The 25,508-nt window shown below is 47.0% G+C and overlaps 1 protein-coding gene across 5 annotated transcripts in view; it reads right to left on the reverse strand.

The window, feature by feature from the left end:
- Positions 1–459: 459 nt before the first annotated feature.
- The window catches only part of LOC121272153 (leucine-rich repeat-containing protein 49), a 244,678-nt gene continuing 219,629 nt past the window's right edge, over positions 460–25,508 (reverse strand). For all 5 annotated transcript variants that reach the window (XM_041178664.1, XM_041178665.1, XM_041178663.1 and 2 more), the window contains 2 exons: positions 5,253–5,406; positions 460–3,461 (listed from right to left, as the gene is read on the reverse strand). In XM_041178664.1, the coding sequence (XP_041034598.1) occupies positions 3,267–3,461; positions 5,253–5,406 (349 nt within the window). In that variant the 3' untranslated portion in view covers positions 460–3,266. The remainder of the gene's footprint in view (positions 3,462–5,252; positions 5,407–25,508) is intronic.

The following is a 25,508-nucleotide window of genomic DNA, read 5'->3' on the forward strand; positions in this document are numbered from 1 at the left end:
TCTGTTCCTGAACCATGTTTGTACCATGCTGCCCTTTAATGTTATGGGTTTCAATTTTTCTAACAGTTTTTTCCTCAAAGATTGATTGCCATAGGCTCTTCTCATAAGATACTAGCTAGGACCAAGATATTTCCCCCTGTGATGATGTCAGAGGATACAACTCTACTTTAATGTGAATGGGGAGGGAGTAATGGGAGGGGGGGGGAGGGTGAGAATGCATTGAAGGGAAGAGATAGTGGATATGGTTTTGTCGGTCTACTGATAAATAGCATTTTAATTTATCCTTTTAAAAGTTTATAAATTATTTGCTTCCATGAATTTTATATTTCTTAATAAATGTGATTATCTACAATGACTACAACTTCAAAAGTGCTTAATTGGCTGTAAAGCATCTTGGGGTATCCTGAAGTTGTGAGCGGTGCAAAACTTTTTTCTATATAGACTGAAAAACGCGGTCTATCAAGTCAGAGGTTTATTGTTCACCGTAGGCATGCTACATCTCAGATCAGTTACATTTTGGTCCATAGATATTGCATGTGCCTGCTGGTAGAAGTGGCCCTCGGTACCTGGAGAATTTCCAAATTGTAACAGTGACAATGAAACAACAAATAATCAATTTGAAACAAACTTTAATAATCTTACTCTAGAACCAGCACTGAACAAGAAAAGATAAGAAATAAACAATGAGCTAGCAAATATGTACCTTTGAAAATCATTGCTCGTGCATTACATTAATGAAATGAGCCTCTCCATTAGCATCTATTTATATAAAATTAGAATTATTAGTAGTACATAAGGGTCAATATTTTGCTATCAAAATCAGGATAGTATCAGCTGACTAACCTTTAATTGGATATTCTAATTACTGAAATGATAAACATTTTAATATAATAAACTACAAATCCCATTGCATTCTGGTTAATTATGGATTTCACACCTCAGATAGCATTCTCCATTGTGCACAGAAATCTCCATATCACATGCACAACCAATTCCCATTTGGCAAAGCACAAATTATATGCAAAATATGTCAACTTTCCAACTAAGAAAATGAAAAGAAGTACACCTCAGTTTTTTTCACTGAAATTGTCATCTTATGCAGAAGAGGATTGAAAATCTAGGAACTAATGTGTGCAACATCACTGAGCATGTAACATGATCTCATGCATGCAGTGCCACATTGGAACTAATTCTGTGCAGCGATAGATTGGATATAATGTGTGTACCACACCAAATCAAATTCATGATGGGTGGTTTGATGACAAGATAAGTAACTGCTCAAAGTTCTGTCATTGAAACTTATGTCATTAATTGACTTTTTAATTAGCACATCATTGGAAAATATTTTAATTTTAACATAGTCAGTGTCAGGCACCAAAATGAAACCTTGCTTTTGATAAGATTGATAGATTTTAGTTGGGTAAGATTATTAAAGGATCATAAGGTAATTGGAGCTGAGGTACAGATCAGCCATGATCTAGCAATGGTGGAACAGGATCTGGGAGCAGTGGTCTCTTCCAGTCCTTATGGCTGCAGTGCTAGGTGACATTGGCTGTGTTAAAACATTAAACATCGTCTAAGCAATGTGTACTATTTGCTCGATTTCCTGCAGTAGTCTGTTAAAACACACAGAAACACCAAAGTCCAGCAACAAGGCTCATTCGGTTAAGTGAAATGGATTTGGCAAACATGCTGCAAAATCTTCCTTTCCATTTAACAGAAAATATTGATGCCAGACTAAACAATACAAGGAACATGAAGCAGAACTAGTGTAGAAATCATGCTTCCTCAAAATGGGCTTCCAGTTTATACCCAGTCCAAAGCCAGCCAGTATAGGGAACTTAAAAAAAAAAGGCAATGCACAAAATAGTGAATTCATTTGCACACAAAGTAAACTAAGTCCAGTCACAAATGTGTAGACCTGGAACAGACACACGCACACGCACCTCCCACCCTGAAACAGGCTGAGTTATACACGTGATCTTTAAACAGGCTCAGCCACATGCATGAGACGTTGAAACAGGCTTAGACACATTAGGAAACTTAAAAAAAAACTAATTCTGCAGTTAGGTGAGTCATTTTCTGTTCAATTTTCAAGTCTCACACTTAACAAGAAGGCTTAGCTGAAAATGGACTATCCAGTTCAAACCATACAAGAGGTTATCCTAGTTAGATCAAAAACAAAGGCTTGCATTTATATAGTGCCTTTCACAACCACCACATTCCAAAGTGCTTTACAGCCAATGAAGGACTTTTTGATGTATAGTCCGTTGTAACGTAGAAAACTTAGCAGCTAATTTGTGCTCAGAAAGCTCCCACAAACAGCATTGTGATAATGGCCAGATCATTTATTTTTGTGATGTTGACTGAGGGACAAATATTGGCCAGGACACCAGGTACAACACCCATACTCTTCTTTAAAATTGTGCCATGGAATCTTTTACATCCACCTGAGAGGGCAGAGAGGCCTTGATTTAACACCTCATCTGCAAGTTGGCACCTCTGTCAGTGTAGTAGTACTCACTCACTACTGCACTAGAGTGCCAGCCTTGATTTTAGTACTCAAGTCTCTAGAGTGGGACTTGAGCTCAGAACCTTCTGACTTGGATGTGGGAGCACTATCAACTGAGCTACGGCTGACACACAATTCATCAAAATTCATCATTAAACTACTGGGGTCCAAGGCCTTATAACAAACTACTACCTGACAGAGATCCCCATTAAGCAGTGTGTATCGACACATCTACACTGTTAACAAAGAGAGAAAACAGTGACATTGAATACACCATTTATAAACTCTGGTTAGAGTTATTCCCAGGTTCCAACGCACCTTAACAAATCATTAGGTGTAATATTTCGTCAGTATATTTTTCGGTTAATCCCACAAAGGGATAAAGTCAGCAGGTAATATAGATGTGCTCACTGCTGCAAGTCCTTGATCATCTATGGAGAATGGTGTGTACTGCTGCAGTGCTCTAAAGTGTATCAGCAGCTAAGGTGGAAGACTAGTTTAAGAATGGCTTTGGCTTCCTTTTCACAAGCACACTCTCATCATCTTTGATGTCTTAGTTTCTTAATCCCAGTTTGTTAAAATTTGTGATTTGACAATACTTGTTCCAATGAAGTACGAATCCTGAAGAAGCAATCCTTGGTAGCCAATAATCTTTGTAAATGGAGATTCTGTGATTCAGGTTTGACTGCATCAATACAGTGGCAGAGGATATATGATGTTGAACTAGAGTTTAAGTGGGGTTCTGCTATTCTCTTCATTTCTGGTCCATTATGTTCTTCAGGCACAGTTTCATGTGCGAGTTTTTATTGCTCATTTGGATTACACAATCCCGCACTAGTTCGATGAAGATTTGTGGCCAGAGTTTCTGCAGGGATTCATTTTTAACATCAATAAGAGCGGCATCTTTAACCAGTTCTTGCACATATACTTGGCAAAAGGTCCTTGTTTCCTGATTTTAAATATGGGAGAAGAAAAAGGAAAGGTTTATCAAATAATAACTGTGATTATACAGATAAATATACATTTGTCTGGTCTGTCTATGCCTTGCACCCTCTGCCCTCAATGCCACCTCATTGAGTTCTGGGTGATACATGAAGGTACACCCCAAAGTTACCTTACCCTTGGAAAATAATACCTTGATGGCCACATGCATGCAGTCTATGACACTTGCACCTGGGGGAATCCAGCCATTTCACCAAAGCCTCAGGCTCTGTTGGCTTGACAATCCAAAGCAATTTTTTTTTTTTAAATTCATTCACAGGATGTGGGCATCGCTGGCTGGGCCAGCATTTATTGCCCATGCCTAGTTGCCCTTGAGAAGGTGGTGGTGAGCTGCCTTCTTGAACCACTGCAGTCCATGTGGTGTAGGTACACTCATAGTGCAGTTAGGAAGGGAGTTCCAGGATTTTGACCCAGTGACAGTGAAGGAACGGAGATATATTTCCAAGTCAGGATGGTGGGTGACTTGAAGGGAAGCTTCCAGGTTGTAGTGTTGCCATCTATCTGCTGCCTTTGTCCTTCTAGATGGTAGTGATCGTGGGTTTGGAAGGTGTAGAATTTGATGTCCTGAAGAGGGCATCTGTCACTACTTTGATGCAATGATATGCAACTGAGAGATGGCACACATGTCTCCAGTGGGCCCCTGGAATAAACCAGAGAAGTAGAAATTCAGGGCCGCAGTGATTTTAAGAGCCACCAGCATCAGATGACCACCAATGCAATCGACGCTCACCTCATCCGCCATCGTGGCACAAAGATCGGCCATGGCCTCTCAGGACAACGCAGTCTTCCACAGCACTGCCGCTTCGACATCTGTCGGAAGCTCATCTCTTGTCTTTAGACCTTGGCCACTGGGTACCCTTGCCTTTCCGCTGGTCTCTGCTTGCTGACCTCTCTGCAGCTTTTTACTGTTTATCTAACACAAGGCTGCCGCTGCAGATGGAAATGTGGTCACTGCTGTTTGGATTTGCATGCCCTCACCTCCACACTCCCCCACCCACCCACTCCCATCAGGTTCTCCTCACTGGAAGAACCTCCTTTGCATCAGATGATGCCCATCTATGCCACCTGGGCACTGCCAGTCTAATGGGGACATTCTTGCAGTAGCTGCTGCAATGCTGCCCAGCCCACCCCACCTCCTCTCAGGCCTTCTCCAGTGAGTGAAATAAAAGCAAAATGCTGCGGATGCTGGAAATTTTAAACATAAACAGAAAATGCTTGAAAAACTGAACAGGTCTAAGCAGCATAATAAGCCCTTGTTCTGCTATTATCACATTCTGCTTTCTTACCTTTATGCCACTATCAGCACCTTTTTTAGCCCTTACCACCACCATTAACACTCCCTTTGTCCTTTAGTTCATGACATCTTTGTCAATCCCTCCTTTGTCCCCACCTATCACTGGCCTTCTATCCAGATCCACCCACCTTAAACAGTATAAATTTAATCACATTTCTACTTCTCTTCAGCTCTGAAGAAGAGTCATACTGACTCAAAACATTACTCTGTTTCTCTTCCATAGATGTTGCTAGACCTGCTGAGTTTTTCCAGCATTTTCTGTTTTCTCCAGTGAGTGTCCTTCAGGGAATGAAATCGAGAATATTACTGAACATCAGTCTATTGGTCATTGTGATTCTCTCTGTAATGTATTGAAGCAATAAAATAAGCCCAGTGACACCACTTGATGGTTAATGGCAAATGGCACATAAAACATAATAATCTGTAACTTTAAGAGGTATTTACCTTGAATTTTTCAGAGGTGACATCCTTATTAGAATAATTCAGGATGGCTCGGCCCACAGTCTCACCTCCAAGCTTTATACTGTCCTTAGTCTCCTCCAGGGTGACCCCAGATTTCTTTCCTTTCCCCTCCAATATGAAATGCAGTTGCTTCTTCCTTAAAAAATAAGAAAATTATGATTTATGGTCTTTCTCACCTCGACCTTTTAGTCAAAGACAGCCACATCACACAACTTTGTAATAAAACATCTGGGCCAAAAAAAATGCTAACAACATTCTGACATGTAAATATTGCCAATTCACAAGATCGACATGCACTGAAACACAGGATGTGAAAGCAGAACCTTTACATCATCAGTTAACGTTAGAGCGATTGACTGACTTAATCCAAGAATGCAACACACCTGGTTGAACAATTGGCAGCTTTTTAATCTCAGCAAAGATCAAGTTACTAAAATAAGATTAAAAGACAGCTGATACTGGAAATCTGAAATAAAAAGCAGAAAATGCTGGAAATAATCAGCAGGTTTAGGGGCATCAGTGGGGAGAGAAACAGTTAAAACCTTTTAAGTCAATAGTTCGGTTGAATGGAGAGTGCAGGAGTGCATGAGGTTCAGTGATGTGTACAGGGGGCATTGCCAGGGCCAGCGCTAGGCATACCTAAAAAATGAGGCATCAACTGAGTGACACTACAACACAGGATTGCTCAAGTGCCAAACAGCAGAAACAGTACGTGATAGGCAGGACTAAGTGATCCCACAACCAACGGATCAGATCAAAGTTCGGCTGTACAGTCACATCCAATCGTGAATGGTGATACAGTTAAACAATTAACTGGAGGAGGAGGCCCCTCAAATATCCCTATCCTCAAGAAGGAGGAGCCCAGCACATCAGTGCAAAAGACAAGGCTGAAGCATTTGCACATCTTCAGCAGAAGTGCCAAGTGTTGATCCATCTCCCCAGCATCACAGATGCCTGTCTGCAGCCAATTCAATTTACTCCAATTGATATCAAGAAATGGCTGGAAGCACTGGATGCTGCAGAGGCTCTTGACTCTGACAACATCCTGGCAGTGGTACTGAAGATTTGTGCTCAAGAACTAGCTGCGCCCACAGCCAAGCTGTTCCAACACTGGCATCTACCCAACAATATGGAAAATTTTTCAAGTATGTCCTGTCCACAAAAAGCAGGACAAATCCAATTCAGCCAATTACTGCTCCATCAGCCTACTCTCAATCATTAGCAAAATGGCGGAAGATGTCCTCAACAGTGCTGTCAAGTCACATTTCCACAGCAACAACCTGCTCACTGATGCTCAGTCTGGGTTCTACCAGGACCACTAAGTCTTCTGCCCTCATTACAGCCTTGGTTCAAACATGAACAAAAGAGCTAAACTCAAGAAGGGAGGTGAAATGAATGCCCTTGACATCAAGTTATTAGTTGACAGAGTGTGGCATCAAGGATCCCTGGAAAAATTGAAGTCACTGGCAACCAGGGTGAAATTATCCATTGATTGGAGCCATACCTAGCACAAAAGAAGATGGTTGTGGTTGTTGGAGGCCAATCATCTCAGTCCTAGGACATCACAGCAAGAGTTCCTCAGGGTAGTGTCTGAGGCCCAATCATCTTCAGCTGCTTCATCAATGACCTTCCCTCAAACATAAGATCAGAAGTGGGGATGCTCACTGATGATTGCACAATGTTAAGTACCATTTGCAATTCCTTAGTGTTATGATCCCAGCTGATGTTACTACTGGACAAGTCAGATCCCTGGGTGGGACCTGGCTTGATAGATCCTAACTTGTACTTTGTTGCTTAGAAATGTGGAGGGTAGCTACTGAACAGTCACAGGGTCTGCTGATGTACTTTTAACAAAAAAAAACATTTGTTAAACAAATAAAGATTAACTATATTACAAATATTCCTTCACCCGCAACCATGCCTTTAGAGATATATACAGATTCGTAAGAATGGCACAAGTTACAAATAATCTATCTTATACTCTAATATTCACAGTAGGTATACATTCCATGTAAACCAATAGGTGACCTGTGGTTGGACACACCACCCCTCACACTTCCAGTGCAGATGTTATGGATCTCTCATCAACTCCCGGAGATACTCATCACATGGAGTTAATCAGTCTCATAGAAACTCTGGGCAGAGTTTTCCCCTTGGCGTGTGGGGGTGGGTCCTGCATGTCTGCACTTAAAATGACGTGCATCCCAACGTCACCGCACACCATCGCCATATTTCACTGGGTGGGCACGTGATGATGTCCAACATGCACCCGCCATTAATTAACGGGCCACTTAAGGCCCTTGACTCACCAATCGATGCCGATTTTTCAGCGCCCGTGCAATCTTCGGGTCAGCGCACGAGCACAACGGGCAGGCGGGTAGGACACATTTGTATTAACCTCATCCACAGCGAGATATGAGGGCTCACTGGGGTTGCGAGTGTGCACAGTTAGTATTTCTGAAAGTTTTTGAAGCTTGCTTGTGTGATCTGCAATGCTTCAAAACACATACCAGCTGCTTTGTCGGGCCTCTTAACCTTCACTCTACACTGAGTAATCTTTTCTGGGCCTGTAGGTTTCAGGAAGCCTTCCCTTAACCTGAGAATGGGAGCTGAACTCTCCATTGGAGGCAGCTCCTCAGAGGGAGGGAAGGCTAGAGGGGGCCAGGAGTGCACATTCAGCCTCCAGGGGAGCCACCTTTGGGAGGACAAGCGCAGGCACAAGGGGCACAGGACCAAGAGGTGGAAGTCCGAGGTGGAGGAGGCTGCAGAAGATGCCACTATCCTACTACCTGGGTATACAAGCGGCGAAGCAACTACCTCAATAATATGTCCAAGGTGCAGTGCCGAAGGAAGCTTCATCTGTCAAGGGAGACAGTCAACTATATCTGTCAGATGATAGAGCCTGTGGTCTCCGCTAACTGTGTGGGTGGACACCCCATGCCAGTGGCTCTGAAGGTCACAGCTGCCCACAACTTCTATGCCTCTGGCTCCTTCCGGGGCTCGGTGGGTGATCTTTGCAGTGTCTCCCAATCAGCTGTCCACACTTGTGTCAAGCAGGTTACAGATGCTCCGTTCAGGCATAAATTGAGCTTCATCCACTACCGTTGGGACCAGGCAAGCCAGACACAGTGAGCCAGAGGCTTCACGGCCATTGCTGGCTTCCCCCGTGTCCAGGGTGCTATAGACTGTACACATGTGGCCATCAAGGCGCCAGCAGGTGAGCCCGGTGCCTTTGCCAACAGGAAGGGCTTCCACTCCATGAACGTGCAGATAGTGTGTGATCACAGGATGCTGATTCTACAAGTCTCTGCAAGGGACCGAGGCAGCTCCCACGACACCTACATCCTCAGACACTCCCAGGTGCCGGGGCTCTTCAGTGCTCCAGCCCGGCTGGATGGATGGCTGCTGGGTGACAAGGGCTATCCCCTCAGAAGGGGCTCATGACGCCTCTCCCCATCCAAGAACAGAAGCTGAGCAGCGGTACAATAGGAGCCACGGCTCCACAAGGGCTGTGGTGGAGAGAACCATCGGTCTTCTCAAGATGCACTTCCGATGCCTGGACCACTCAGGGGGCGCACTCCAGTACCCCCCCAGATCAAGTGTCACTGATAGTGGTTGCATGCTGCACTCTGCACAATCTTGCACTGGAAAGAGGGGACACTGTGGACGATGAAGATGTTGACGCAGTGGCTGCAACTGCACACGATGAGTCCAGCAGTGAGTCCGAGGATGAGCACATACAGGGAAATGCTGAGGGCTAAATGCTGACCTGGGCATACTGCAGGGAGGCAGGGACACCCAGGAGGCTTTAATCCAATGAACCTTTAGCTAGCACACCACAGATGGACCTCCAGGACAAGCCTGGGCTGCAGGCTCCATACTCAATACCCAAGTGCAAAATCTGCCTGGATAAGAACATGAACTAATGGCTTTGTTAATAAAGCTGAATGTCCCGCAAATCACTCATAACAGTTTTGGAAACCATCCACCTACAGCAACGAGGCACCGTCAGCCATGGTGACATGTCTGAATTTAATACTACAACCAAAGGAACTTAAGAAAACAAAATGACAAAGGTGTTAAAAATCACACCAACTCAAAGACCTCATTGCAGGCCAACACAAAAGCACCAGTGAAAAGCCTGTATTGTGCCTAAGGTGCCTTATGTTTACATTTTTGGGTGTTATATCTTGGTGCTGCCCCCTCGCTGGGGGTGGCATCTGAGACAGCCTGCTCACTCTGCTGTCCTCTTGGGTGGTCATCCTCTGGCCCGTGGAGCCTGTGCTGGCCCCACCTGGGAGGGAGCTGCCAGTTCCACAGCTGGCATCTCCCCAGATGTCGCAGCCTCACCAGATGCAATGATCACTGGCAGAGGGGCAGAGGAGCTGCCACCCTCATCCAGAGCGCCCCGAGAGGTGCCCGTAGAGACGACAGGTAGCTGCTGCACTGACGCGAAGTTGCTTCGGGCCTCCCTGCTCACTGTGGGTGGATGGGCACCGAGCAGGGAAACTTGGTGCCCAGGCCATCTCCCAAATTGGCACTGACCAGCTGAGGTCAATGCCGATGTGAGGGCTTGCTGGTCCAAGCGCATCCCCAGGAAGCCCTGATGGGTCTCCTGAAGGAGCCTCCCCACGAGAGTCGCCACTCTCTCCAAGGAGGACACATGGCGCTCGGCCATGAGGCTCATTGCTTCGGTGATAGTCCATGCGGACTCCTCCACCACGGACACCAAGCCAAGCATTGCCTCATGTATCTCCACCGGATGCTCCTGCACACCCTGCTGCATTTCCTGCATTTGCTGCATCGTGGACAACTCCAGAGGCTCATCAGGCACTGACTGAGCATGCGCCTGGTCCCCTGCAGTCCCCCGACTGCTGACTCACTCTCCGTCTCTGCGAGCTCCTCCAGTGACTGTGAAGTGCCCTCACCGCTGTGCCCTGGGACACTAGCCGATGTTCTAATTCCCATCGAGGTGCTAGTATCTGCACTGGTGCCTATCTGACAGAGATGATGTGACGCTGGTGAGTCCGTGACTTCAGGGCCCTCAGGTGCGAAAAAGGGCCCCTGCTGCTCCTCCTCCTGGCCCTGCTCTGTGGATGCTGAAGGAAGAACAAGGACATTGTCTCCATGTGAACTGATCCAAAGTCAATGTGCATCCTTGTCCCCCAGATCATTATGTGCTCATCCTTCCAAAAGCAATGGTCAAGCCATGTTGCAAACTTCAATCACTGAACATTCAGCACTGCCATGGCTGTTGGGAGAACAATGGTGACCTCAGTGCTGGGCAAACATACCTGCCCCATGGCACCCCAGCCTCACCGACACCGCTGGACCTGGGGGCATGGCGCCTCTTCAAATCAAGGGCCTCCTGCTCGAAGCGGCTGAGAATTGCCAACTGGGCCGGCTCTCCGCCAGTCCTCACCCGCTCAGCAGCATTATGTGTATTCTTCTCCTGAAAAGGAGAGAAGAGCATTGATTAGTGCTAATTGTAACTGGGCTCTCTTTGCAGATGGCCCACCCCAGAGTGGGGCATTGCAGGGCTCCAGTGCCTCCTCACCCTGCTGCTGCCGAACACTCAAAGATGCAGGCCTGTCCCCCCACCCCCTTGGCCAAATGCTGTCTACGGTTACAGAAAACATCCATAACATAAAGTATTTTATGTAGTTGTATAAACATTGCTTGATCCTAGTTTGGGTGGAAGGATGACTGAAATGTTTCCAACTTTTTGCTTCTGGATTAAAGCAACATATTTCTTCCTGTTGACCTCATTGGGACCTTTATCAACTACTTTTCTCAAAGGGTCGTGAATCTGTGAAATGCACTACCTCAGAGTACAGTGGATGCCGGGACGCTAAATAACTTTAAGGAGGAGATAGACAGATTTTTTAATTAGTAACAGGTTGAAAGGTAATGGGGAGAGGGTGGGAAATTGGAGTTGAGGCCGAAATGAGATCAGCCATGATCGTATTGAATGGCGGGACAGGCTCGAGGGGCTGAATTGCCTACTCCTGCTCCTAGTTCTTATGTTCTTATCTTATCACATTAGGCACCACATGGTCTAACCTTCCATAGCAAGGAGACGCAAGCACGTGGAGCACAGAGGACAGCAGGTCGATCGTTGCCACTCCACCTGGAAGCTCCCCTCCCAGCTGATCATCACCCTGACTTTGACATGTCCTGGAGTTGCAGCACCGCACCTAGGTGCAGCTCCTCCAGGTTACCCCCAAAACAATAACGTGGGTCTAAGTGTACCACATGCTGCGGGTGCAGAACCCATCTCTTCACCACCCTCTCAGGGTGACCTCGGCATGGGCAATATCTGCTGGCCCACCCAGCGAAGGACACAGGCCGTCAATGACTCAACGCAGTCACTACACTCAGATTTGGGGGTGCCAGGGGGGAAACCTACCTGCTGGGTTAAATGGCCAGTGCCAACATGGTACTCACCCTTCCTGAGCACAACAGGTCGTTGAAGCGCTTGCGGCACTGGACCCAGGTGTGCTGCACCACGTCACGGGAGCTCACCACCTCCGTCATCTCCTCCCAGGCACGTTGGGTCATGTGGGGGGGGCCTCCTCCTCCCATCCTTGGGTATCAGGACCTCTCGCTGTGCTGCCGCCTCCTGAAGGAGGGCAAGGCAATGATAAGGAAAACGAGGGGCAGAGTGCCACCCTGCCCTACCCTCCTGCCTGGCCTGCTCACCAGCAGTGCCCTGGGGAGCCCTTCCACTGGCCGTGATTCACAGCCTTGGAAAGGCTGCAGCAACTTTTTAAAACAGGCAGCCCAGGTCACCATTGGACCCGGCGGTCACTGCAGTCCCACCGCTGACCACCCACCCCCACTGTCCTCGGAGCCACGATTCATGCTGGGCAGGCCTGAATTAGCCCACCCACGTAAAACGGCAGTGCAGACCTGATCGCGAGTGGCGATCGGGTCTGTGCCCGGCCATGTCTGCCCAGCAGATGGAAAATTCTGCCCCAGGAGTTCGGAGAGAGAGAGCAAATAAAGCAGATACGAGTTTGGAGAGAGAGAGAGAGCAAATAAAGCAGATACGAGTTTGGAGAGAGAGAAAGCAAATAAAGCAGATACGAGTTTGGAGAGAGAGAGAGCAAATAAAGCAGATACGAGTTTGGAGAGAGAGCACATAAAGCAGATAGGAGTTTGGAGAGAGAGAGAGAGCACATAAAGCAGATGGGAGTTTGGAGAGAGAGAGAGAGCACATAAAGCAGATAGGAGTTCAGAAAGAGAGCCCATAAAACAGTGGGAGTTCAGAGACAGAGAGAGAGCCCATAAAGCGGTGGGAGATTGGACAGAGAGCCCATAAAGCAACTGTTCAGAGAAAGAGAAGTGCCCATAAAACAGTGGGAGATTGGACAGAGAGCCCATAAAGCAGCTGTTCAGAGAAAGAGAGGGCCCATAAAGCAGTGGGAGATTGGACAGACAGCCCATAAAGCAGCTGTTCAGAGAAAGAGAGGGCCCATAAAGCAGTGGTTCAGAGAGAGAGAGAGAGAGAGAGAGAAAAAGAGCTCATAAAGCAGAGGGATTTTGGAAAGAGACACCCCATAAACAGCAGAGGTTCAGAGAGAGGGCCCATAAAACAGCATGAGTTCAAAGAGAGAAAGAACCCATAAACAGCGGGAGTTCAGAGAGAGAGCCCATAAAGCAGTGGTTCAGAGAGCGAGAGAGCCCATAGAACAGTGGGAATTCGGAGAGAGAGATTGATCGGATAAAGCAGCGGGAGTTCAGAGAGGTAGAACCCATAAAGCAGCGAGTTAGCGAGAGAGCCCTTAAAATAGTGGGATTCAGAGAGAGCCCATAAAACAGGAAGGAGTTCAGACAGTGAGCCTTTAAAACAGCAGGAGTACGGAGGGAGAGAGCACATAAAGCAGACAGGAGTTCGGAGAGAGAGAGGGAGCAGATTAAAACAGGAGTTCAGAGAGAGCCAATAAAGCAGTGGGAGTGCAGAGAGAGAGTCCATTAAACAGCAGGAGTTTGGGGAGAGAGAGAGCCCATAAAGCAATGGTTCATAGAGAGGTGGAGCCCATAAGGCAGCAGGAGTTTGGAGAGAGAGAGCCCATAAAACAGCGGGAGTTTGGAGACGGAGAGAGAACCCTTAAAGCAGTGGGAGTTCAGAGAGAAAGCCCATAAAACAGCAGGAGTTCGGAGACGAAGAGAGAGTGCATTAAAATGTGGGAATTGGGAGAGAGCCCATAAAGCAGCAGGTGTTCAGACTGAGGGCCCATAAAGCAGTGGTTCAGAGAGAAAGAGAGCTGATGTAACAGCGGGAATTTGGAGAGGGCGATCTGATAAAGCAGTGGGAGTTCAGAGAGGTAGAGCCCATAAAGCAGCAAGTTCAGACAGTGAGCCTATAAAACAGCAGGAGTTCAAAGAGAGAGAGCCCATAGAGCAGTGGGAGTGCAGAGAGAGAGCCCATCAAACAGCTGGAGTTTGGGGAGAGAGAGAGAGCCCATAAAGCAGTGGTTCATAGAGAGATGGAGCCCATAAGGCAGCAGGAGTTCGGAGAGAGAGAGAGAGCCCATAAAACAGCGGGAGTTTGGAGATGGAGAGAGAACCCATAAAGCAGTGAGAGTTCAGATACAGAGACAGCCCATAAAGCAGCAGGGAGCAAGAGCCGAGAGTTTACTGATAAAATCTAAAAAAGAGTGACATCACAGGAGTCCTTAAGTTGATGCTTGGTAAATATAGGCCTTTTGGGACTCAGCACAGAGGAGATGGTTGGTGAGCGATAGGTGAGTTATTATACTATACCATATTGTAGCAAACACATTACATAAAATCTAAGGTATGTCAGTGCATGGCCATCTTGCGGGACGTGGGAAGTTGGGCAGGCACAAAGTGTCCTCGATAACTACATCTGCAGGAAATGCTACCAGCTGCATAAACTTGAGTTCGAGGCTGTGGAATTCGAGCAGCAGCTGGAGTCACTGCAGTGCATTCACAAGGCTGAGGATTACATGGATAGGGCACTTAGAGAGGTGGTCATACAGTAGCTAAGAAGTACACAGGCCGAGAGGGAATGGGTGACTGCCAGAGTATCTAAAGAAAAAGGCATCCTGAGGCTATCTCGCTCTCTAACCACTTTTCAGGGGTCAGTGTTGGGACCCTTGCTCTTCCTGATATATACCAATGACTTAGTCTGTGGTGTTCAGGGCATGATTTCAAAATCTGAAGATGATATGGAGATTGGAAATGTTGTCAACTGTGATGAGGACAGTCTTGAACTTCAAAAGGACATAGACATGTTGGTGGATTAGGCAGACAAGTGGAAGATGAGGTTCAATGCAGATAAGTGTGAGGTGATTCGTTTTGGCAGGAAGAATATGGAGAGACAGTATGAAATAAAGGGGGAAACTTTAAAGGAGATGAGGGAACAGAGGGACCTCCATGCATATGCACATAAGTCATTGAAGACAGCTGGGCACGTTAAGAGAGCAGTTAATAAAGCATATAACATCTTAGGCTTTATTAATAGGCACACTGAGTACAAGAGTAAGGAGGTTATGTTGAATTTGTATAAGACACTAGTTAGGCCTCACTTGGAGTACTGCGTCCAGTTCTGGAGGAAGGATGTGAAGTTATTGGAGAGAGTAGAGGAGATTCACAAGAATAATTCCAGGGATAAAGGACTGCAGCTATGAGGATTGGAGAGGTTGCGACTGTTTTCCTTGGAAAAAAGGCTGAGAGGAGACTTGATAGAGGTATTCAAGGGGTATGGACAGGGTAAATAATGAGAAACTGTTCCTACTCAAGAGACTATCAAGAACTAGAGGGCACAGATTCAAAATAATGGCAAAAGGAATAATAGTGGCGTAAGGAAAAAAAATTTTCACCCAGAGGGTGGTTGGAGTCTGGAACGAACTTCCTGAGAGGGTGGTGGAGGCAGGTTCGATCGAGGTATTCAAAAGGGAACTGGATTATCATCTGAAAAGAAAGTATGTGCAAGGTTATGGGAATAAGGCAGGGGAGTGGGACTAGGTAGAATGCTCTTTCAGAGAGCCAGTGTTGACTCAATGGGCTGAATGGCCTCCTGCTGTACTGTAAAAGTTCTGTGTTTCTGAGTACTTATTCATTAGCTGAGGGGTGGGGGGAGGGAGTGTGGGTGGTAGGTGGTCAGGAGACTTAATGGGGCCAAATGGGATCTTGAGTCAATGCTGAGGACTCCCAGGGCAACTCCTTCCTGACTATATACCATTGTGACACCACCTTTGGTGGATCAGTCCTGTCAATGTAACAGGACATATCCAGGGTTGGTGATGTCTGGAACATTGCCTGTAAGCTCTGATTCAGTGCATATGACTATGTCAGGCTGTTGCTTGACTAGTCTATGGAACAGCTCTCCCAATTTTGGCACAAGTCTCCAGATGATAGTAAGGAGGGACTTTGCAGGGTCTGGTTTGTTATTGTCATTTCCGGTGCCGAGGTTGATGCTGGGTGGTCTGTTCGGTTTCATTCCTTTTTTTAGCAGTTTGATACAACTGAGTGGCTTGCTAGGCCATATCAGAAGGCATTTAAGAGTCAACCACACTGTTGTGTGTTTGGAATCACATGTAGCCCAGACCAGGTAAGGAAGGCAGAACTAGTGAACCAGATTGGTTTTTATGACAATCAACAATGGCTTCATGGTGAACATTGCCTGCAGCTACCATGGTGAGATCTGAGCCCATGGCCCCACACGTGGGCACATGCCCGACCTGATCGGACATAAAATAGCATGCGATGATGTGGGGTGAGCATTCCAACATCACCAGGCACTCGTGCAATGTTTCAGTCGGCAGGCCTGAGTGGATGCCAGAGCTGCACCTGCCATTAATTAAGCGGCCACTTAAGGCCATTAAAAAGCCAATTGATGCTGATTTTTCTTGCCCTTGTGATTTTGTGCTCATTGCACAGGTAAAACAGGTAGGCGAACATCCTACATTTTTAAAAACCTCACCGATGTGCAGGTGAAAAGGGGTGAGCAGCATTGCTAGTGTCAGTAGTGGGGAGGTTGGTACATAGTTTGCTGCTGGTGACTTATTGCTACTTGGCAGCTTCATCTCTGTTCAGGGCTTCATGCATTTCCAGGCTTCATTTCAGGACTCCTTGGTGTCTCCAAGGCCCCCAGAAAACTTAGACCATGTGGACACTTCCAGGTATCAGACAGCGTTCCATCGCCCTGATAATGGGGCTTGTGGTCTCTGCTGGTGGCACCTCCTCTGAGGAAGGAGGGGCAAAAGGGGGAGGAGGCCAGGTGTCCCAGGGGAGTGACCTGTGGGAGGAGAGGTGCAGACACAAGGGGCGCAGGGCCAGCAGGAAGTCCAAGGTGGAAGGGGCCACAGAAGACACCACTATCCTGCTGCTGGGGTTAACAGATGGCGATGCAGCTACTGCAATATGTCTGAGGTGCAATGCCGAAGGAGGCTCTGTCTCTCAAGGGAGACAGTGACCTCCATTTGCCAGATGATTTGGCCTGTGTGGGTGGACACCCCATACCAGTGGCTCTGAAGGTCACAACGGCCCTCAACTCCTATGCCTCCAGCTCTTTCTAGGGGTCAGTGGGGGATCTGTGCGGAGTCTCTCAATCAGCTGTCCACAGTTGGGTCAAGCTGGTGTCAGAAGCTCTGTTCAGGCAGGTACTGACCTTCATTCTTTGTTATGCAGGCAAAGCCAGCCAGGCTGAGCCAGCCAGAGGCTTTGCAGTGATTGCTGGGTTCCCCCACGTCCAGGGTGCCATGAACAGTGCACATGTGGCCATCAAAGCACTGGTGGGTCAGCCGGGTGCCTTTGTCAACAGGAAGGGATTCCACTCCATGAACGCACAGATAGTGTGTGACCACAGGATGCAGATTCTGCAAGTCAGTGCAACGTACCCTGGCAGCTCCCATGATATTTATATCCTGAGATACTCCCAGGTGCTCCAGCCCGACTGGATGGATAGCTGCTGGGTGACAAGGACTACCTGTTGAAAGGGTGGGTCGTGACGCCTCTTCACCACCCAAAGACAGAGGCAGAGAAGCGTTACAATGCACGTCATGCCTCCACAAGGGCAGTGATAAAGAGGACCATAGGTTTTCTCAAGATGCGCTTCCGATGTCTGGACTGTTAAGGGTGCACTACAAAACTCCCCAGAGTGAGTGTTACTGATCATGGTTGTGTGTTGCGCTGTCCACAATCTGGCACTGGCAAAGGGGGACCCACTGGAGGAAGAGGATCCTAACACAGCTGCAGAGGCCACAGATGAAGAGTCCAGTAGTGATTCAGAAGAGGAGCACAGTGGGGAGAACACTGGGGGCATGGAGCCAGACCGCTGCAACCTCCAGGGAGGCAGGGATATCTTGATCCAACGCTCCTTCAGCTAGGCTGCCAAAGATCAGCTTCAAACACATGCCAGGGCTGTGGCCTTCATCCCAGATGTCCAAAATGACCCTTTTATTTGAACCCAAAGTCCACTCAGTGCCTGTTCAATTAAGTTTAAAGCCACTCACGTCTAGCATTACATACTGGCATACCCTGCACCAAGATGATAAAAAGGTGAAGCATAATCAGGCCATTACGACAATCCAAAAAAATTTCCAAAACATTCTGTGGTCTTCATTCCCAGACCAGCAAAGATAAACCAAACATAAATGAGCAGGAAAAACACCCGTCTTGTGCTCATGGTGCCTTTAACTTATGTTTGCGAGTGCTACATCTTGGTGCTTCCCACCTTGCTGCTACCGGCATTGGCGACAGCCTGCTGACTCTGTCTTGTTGGTCTTGATGACCTTGGCAGTCGCCCTCTGGCCAGTGGAACCTATGCTGACCCTGCCTGGCCCTGCCTGGGAGGGTGCGGCCAGTGCCAAGTCTGGCACCTCCCCAGTCGCTGCAGCCTCAATGATGGAGGGGTGGAGGAGTTGCTGCCATCATTCAGAGTGCTCTGAGAGAGGAGCCTGCAGAGAAGACAAGCAGCTCATACACCAATGTGAGGTCACTCTAGACCTCCCTACTCACCGATAGACAGGCAACTAGCTGGGATATTGAGTGCCTCATCCATTTCCCACACTGGCACTGACCACCTAATGGACGATTCCAGAGGCTCATCATCTGCCTTTGACTGAGCATCATCCTGGTCTCCAGCAGTTCTCCAACTGCCAGCGCCCTGGGCGCTCTCTGCCTTCACCTGCACCTCAAGGGAGTGTGAAGTGCCCTCACTGCTGTACACCGACATTCTAGCCACCAAACTATTGCCCACTGCGGTGCTGGTTTCTGCACTGGTGCCCGCTTCATAAAGCGGGTGTGACGCAGGTGCAAATGAAGCCCGGTGGTCCTCCAGCGTCAGGGATGGCCCTTCAGTGTCAACAGAGCAATTGCATGCTGGCGAACCTAAAAGGGAGAACAAGGACATGTCATTTAAGGCATCACACTGTCACTGTGCATGCCAGGCACCCTGGTGAGACAATGGGGATCTGCATCATGATGCCATCATCTTTCAACGATCAATGGGGACTCCAGGTTTGAGTCTCCCATCAATGATGGGACTACACTAGAATGGTTGCACAATCCAAAATTTTCACCTCTGCGCACTGAGCTCTTACCTTCGTCTGGCACCCTGCGTCTCCACACCCGGTTGCACGGGGAGCGTGCCGGCTCTCCAGCTCAAGGGCCTCCTGCCCAAACCTGCTGAGCAGCAGGACGTTGGGCGGGCCCCCGGCTGTATGTGCGCTCTCTGCTTGTTTATGGCTTATCTTCTCCTGCAAGGACAGAGGGGTGTTGATTAGTCCGCTCTCTACCTGCAGCGCCATTGCAGCCTGGCCAACCCCAGCTGAGGAGCACCTCGCAGGGCTCATCCGAGTTGTGGCTCTTGAGCCACAAGGCACTCAGTCCAAGCAGCCAGGGTTCACTCCCTTGGCCAGCTTTGGAGTCACTGACAATTGGCACTCAGACACCCCTGAGATCCACAGGGGCGTGGTCACACTTTAACACTTCTGTACACTGACCCATGCCAACACGATAATCACCCTTCCTGAGCACAGCACGTCATTAAACCACTTCCAGCACTGCACCCATGTTTGCTGCACCACGTCATGGCTGCTCACTAGTGCTGCTCACATGCCCTCTTGGCAAAGTGTGGTGTCCTCCTCCTCCCATCTCTGGGGACAATGGTGTCCCTCCTGGCAGCCACTTCCTCCAGCAGGACAGCAAGATACTCATCCGAAAAGCTGGGGGCTGAGTGCCCACCCGATCTGCCCTCTTGCCTGGCGTCTCCAGCCGAACTTGACTCCAAGGCTTGCATGTTGAAGATGCAGAGGAGACGTTCTTCCGTGGGAGCCTTCCAAGGGCTGCCTGGGCCATTTTTAAACTGGCCGCCGGGTCGCCATTGGACCCAGTGGCCAACAGGCACCCGCCCCCCCTCAGCCCTTCCTGGCCAGTGACGAGCAGCGTTTGACACTGGGCAGGCCTTAACTGGTGCGCTAGTATGAAAACGCAGTCGGGGGCCAATCGCAGGCGGCGAACCATTTCCTGGCCACTCCCAGGCCCACCATCGTGTCCGTCCGACGACTTCAAAATCCTGCCCCATGAGTTCACTTTCAGTATATTCTAAATCTGTTTGAAGCTATTTTCTGCTCATAAAACCCAGTGGTCAGAGCTAACAGTTTAATGAGATGAGTTGGAGACAAGGTTCAATTTATAGCATCTCATCCAAAATATTTACACTCATTAAATGACGCCAGATATTTTCCCCATAACCAAGTCCCTTCTCTACCAGACCCAGCAACATTAAGCCATTACCACAAGAACTGTAGCAGGTTACGTCCTTTGTGGTATGGCACTATTCCCTGATCACAACCATATATTCTTAATTTCTTTTTTTACAGCAACTTAAACCTCTTCTCTATCAATAAAAAGAGCAGCATTATGCTTACTATATAATTTAAGTATTGGCCACATGATAAGAAGTTAAAGACTTGCATTTCTGTAGTGCCTTTCATGATCCCAGGACAAGCCAAAGCACTTTACAGCCAATTTATTACTTTTTGGAGTCACAGTAGGAATGTAGTAATTAATGCCACTACAGAGTTGACCCAGTATAAAGTGGGTGTGTCGGGAGATTAAATGTAGCATTCAGAGTGCTGGCATCCAAGGACAAAAGCTTTCGTCCACTCACAGGAATCTAGGATTTCTTCAGCCTGGACTGTTTATTGAGGTTCCAGTTTTATTAACTACATGAATTCTCTGATGAGCTTAGTGTTTCAAATGAGAGCTGGGTCTCAGCTCAAGCTCTATGAGCACTTCTACATGTCAATTTTAACTTGCTACCACCATGAAATAAGCTTCACTGGCATGTATGCTAGTAACTGAAATTGTTTTTACAGGAGAGATGGGTAAAGCACATTATTCTGTCACCTTATATAAGCTCAAATTTCAGTGCCAGCATAATAGCCAAACACATTTCACAGATTAGTTTGTACAGTAATCAATTTGATTCTGTACATGTCTGTTACAAACTTTATCATGGTGAAGTTCTAGTAATTCACAACAGACATTCTTATCGAATGTGGACATCAACCAACTCCAAACTTATACTTAAGTATAAGTATACTTAAGCTAGTAAACTATAGTCAATATTGGTTAAGTGAAGCAAGATTTTTACACTAGAATGGTTCAAACAGACCAGACTGAAAGATTACTGCAATGAAAAGAGGTTGTAAAGCTTTATCTACATTCTGTGGGTTACATATATTCTACATTTAATGCATATACTATATTCTATCTACATGTGCTTGCATATTGTCTAATACCAGCAAGTGATTAAGAAGGCAAATAGAATGTTGTCATTGATTGCAAGGGGAATTGAATATAAAAGTAGGAAAGTTTTGTTGCAGTTGTACAGGGCATTGGTGAGGCTATATCAGGAGTACCGTGTACTTACTTGAGAAAGGATATAATAGCATTGGAAATTAGTAGCACTGAGGAGTTGTCTGGGAAATAAACCAGCTTTCACCAAGCGACCAGCCTGGATTAATTCTTCCACCACAAACTCTTATTGTGAGGAGCAAAGGGGAGCCATCCTTTCAGCATCCACCCTGTCAGTTCTCCTCAGGTTCTCACTATCTTCTAAGCTCCAATGGATACAGATCAATCCTGTCCAACCTTTCCTCATAAGATAACCCCTTCATTCCAGGAATCAGTCAAGTGAACCTTCTTTGAACTGCTTCTAAGTACCTTTTTAGTCTATTTAGATGGGATGCCCATCACCTGTTTAACTAGCAATTGATTTTAACAAGATGATTGCCATATTGATAGCCTTGTGGGAGAGAGTAGAACTAGGGGACACAGTTTAAAAACAAGGGGTCTCTGATGTAAGACTGAGATTGAAGAGAATTTTTTTCTCTCAGAGGGAGTTTGCTTTGTGGAATTCTCTTCCCCAGAGAGCAGAAGAAGCAGGGCCATTGAATATATTCTAGGCAGGGTTAGACAGATCCTTGAGTGACAAGGAAGTCAAAGGGTATGAGTGGGTAGATAGGAAAATGAGATCAGTCATGATCTTATCAAATGATGAAGCAGGGTCAAGTGGCCAACTGGCCTACTCCTGCTCCAAATCCACATATCCGTATGCATGAGATCATAATACGTACGGTCATAAGAAATAGGAACAGGAGTAGGCCATTTGGCCCCTCCAGTCTGCTCCACCACTCAACAAAATCATGGCTGATCTGATTGTGGCCCTAACTCCACCTTCCTGCTGCACCCTATAACCCTTGACTACCTTGTCAATCAAAAATCTGACTAACTCAGCCTTGAATATCTTCAACGATACAGCTTCCACTCCAAAAGGAAATTGTATGGCACTTGAGGGAAATAAGCTTAAGAGCTAGGTTTGAGAGAAGGGGAATGGGGGTGACGGGATTGCTCCACAGAGGGCTGGCATAGACTCAATGGACAGAATGGCTTCCTTCTGTGCTGTAATGACTCTACGGGTATAAAATCATGTGAGATGACATCGGGCGAGGGTCCCAACATCATCACGCACTCGCGCGATATTTCATTCAGCGAGAACGCGCAAAAGTCGGAAGCACAGCCACCAACAATTAAGCCCATTGATCGCACAATTGTGTCCAATTTTTCATGGCCCATCTAACCTTATGGTTGGTGGATGAGTGAATCAGCCAGGTAGCCTTTACATATTTCATCAAACCTCATCCAAGAACGGGATGAAATCTCTGTTATTGAAATAAAAATTTTGAGGTATGCTTTCAGATGCTTGATTGTGGCGCATGGACTTTTTTTGCAGTTTTTTAAACCTTTATTTCATCAGTTGCAGGTCTGCAGCTCCCTGAGGCAGCTGTCTGCCTTCAGGGAGCTCTCTTGCAGTGCTCACCTGCGCCCGTGGTGACATCATCGCACACCCTCTTCCCGCCCCCACCCTGCAGCGCTGAGCTTTTCACACTGGCTGGTCATTAATTGGCCAGGCAGCATGAAATCGCAGTCGGGGGCTGATCGCGGTCAGGACTCCATTTCCCGGCCGCTCCCGGGCCCACCAATCACACCCGCCCACCAAGGGTAAAATTCAGGCCTATGACTCTATGATTCAGAAATCTGGAGTGCAAAGGGACTTGGGAGTCCTAGTCCAGGATTCTCTTAAGGTTAACTTGCAGGTTGAGTCGGTAGTTAGGAAGGCAAATGCAATGTTGGCATTTATTTCAAGAGGACTAGAATATAAAAGCAGGGATGTGCTGCTGAGGCTTTATAAGGCTCTGGTCAGACCACGTTTAGAATATTGTGAGCAATTTTGGGTCCCATAACTCAGGAAGGATGTGCTGGCCCTGGAGAGGGTCCAGGGGAGGTTCACGAGAATGATCCCAGGAATGAAAGGCTTAACATATGAGGAATGTTTGAGGACTCTGGGTCTATACTCGATAGAGTTTAGAAGGATGAGGGGGGATCTGATTGAAACTTACAGAATACTGAAAGGCCTGGATAGAGTGGACGTGGGGAAGATGTTTCCATTTGTAGGAGAGACTAGGACCCGAGGGCACAGCCTCAGAGTAAAGGGAAGACCTTTTAGAACAGAGATGAGGAGAAACGTCTTTAGCCAGAGAGTGGTGAATCTATGGAATTCATTGCCACAGAAGGCTGTGGAGGCCAGGTCATTGAGTGTATTTAAGACCGAGATAGATAGGTTCTTGATTGGTAAGGGGATCAAAGGTTACGGGGATAATGGGGTTGAGAAACTTATCAGCCATGATTGAATGGCGGAGCAGACTCGATGGGCCGAATGGCCTAATTTCTGCTCCTATGTCTTATGGTTTTATGATTGTGCCCCCTAGTTCTAGATTCCCCCACAAGGTAAACATCCTCCCAGCATTCACCCTTTAAGTCCCCTCATAATCTTCTACGTTTGAGTAAGATCACCTCGCATTTTTCTAAACTCCAATGAGTATAGGCCCAGCTCGCTCAACCTTTCCTCATAAGACATCCCCTTCATCCCAGGAATCAGCCGAGTGAACCTTCTCTGAACTCCTTCCAATGCAATTAAGTTAAGAGACCAAAATTGTACAGAGTACTCCAACTGCAGTCTCACTTAAGGTCCTGTACAGCTGTTGCAACACCTTCTTACTTTTATACTCCCTTCCCCTTTGCAATAAACACCAATATACTTGCATGCTAGTGTTTTGTGATTCATATACCCAAATCACTTTGTACCACGGATTTCTGTAGTCTCTCTCCATTTAAATAATATTCTGCTTTTCTGTTCTTCCTGCCAAAGTAGACAAGCTCACATTTTCCCACATTATACTCTATTTGCCAATCTTTTCCCACTCACTTAACTCACTCCCTTTGCGGACACTTTCACCGGAATTTTCCGGCCCGGCTGGCGTCAGCATGGCAGGCGCTGGAGACAATCTAGTGAGAAGGCCAGAAATCAGTTTCACGCCGGTGTGAAAGCACAGCGGGATCATGCGATGGTGTCTGCCACACAACAAGATTGTTAATTAATCCTTTCTCATTGCACAGGGATAGCCTGCTCTCTAGTTGGTTCCTCAATGTATTGGTCTAAAAAACCATCACATGCGCACTCCAGGAAATCCTCCTCCACAGTATTATAACTAATTTGGTTTGTCCAATCTATATGTAGATTAAAGTCACCCTTGATTCAGTTGTACCCTTATTGCATGCGTCTCTAATTTCCTGCTTAATGTCTTCCCTTACATCTCCATTACTGTTTGGGGGCCTATAGACAACCCCCGCCAACGTTTTCTGCCCCTTGGTGTTTCTTATCTCCACCCAAACAGATTCCACATCATGATTTTCCGAGCCAATGTCCTTCCTCGCTATTGCATTGATTTCCTCCTTTACAAACAATGCTACCTCACCTCCTTTTCCTATTTGTCTGTCCTTCCTAAATACTGAATACCCCTGGATGTTCAGTTCCTATCCTTGGTCACCCTGCAGCCATGTCTCTGTAACTGCAACTATATCATAACTGTTTATATCTATTTGTGCTGTTAATTCATCTACCTTATTGCGAATGCTCAGCACATTAAGATACAATGCCTTTTGACTTGTCTTTTTAATCTTGTTAGTCATCTTAGTTTCATTTTGTACTCTGACCCAATTTGTTTTCCAGCCTTGTTTTTTCTGCCTTCCACTTTTGCTTCTTATTTTTCTGTCTTTTGTTTCTATCCTTGTTTCCCACTCCTGTCTCTCTGCTCAGGTTCCCACCCCCCACCATTCTAGTTTAAACCCTCCCCAACCGCACTAGCAAACACACACACACCCCCCCGACCCCCCGCACCCACCCCCCCACCCCCCCCCACCAAGGACATTGGTCCTGGTCCTGCCCAGGTGCAACCCATCCTGGTCCCACCTTCCCCAGAACCGGTCCCAATGTCCCAGGAATCTGAATCCCTGCCCCCACACCATTTCTTCAGCCACATATTCAACTGATATATCCTGTTATTTCTACTCTCACTAGCACATGGCACTGCTAGTAATCCTGAGATTACTTACCTTTGAGGTTCTACTTTTTAATTCACGTCCTACTCCCTATATTCAGGTTGTAAGACCTCATCCCTTTTTTTACCTATGTCATTGGTACCAATATGTACCACGACTACTGGCTGTTCACCCTCCCCCTTCAGAATACCCTGCAGCCTTAAACCTGGCAACAGGGGGACAACATAATCCTGGAGTCTCTTTTGTGGCCGCAGAAACGCCTCTCTGTTCCCCTTATATTCAATCCCCTATCACTATAGC

This window comes from Carcharodon carcharias, chromosome 32 (genome assembly GCF_017639515.1).
Source record: "Carcharodon carcharias isolate sCarCar2 chromosome 32, sCarCar2.pri, whole genome shotgun sequence".
Classification (NCBI taxonomy): Eukaryota; Metazoa; Chordata; class Chondrichthyes; order Lamniformes; family Lamnidae; genus Carcharodon; species Carcharodon carcharias.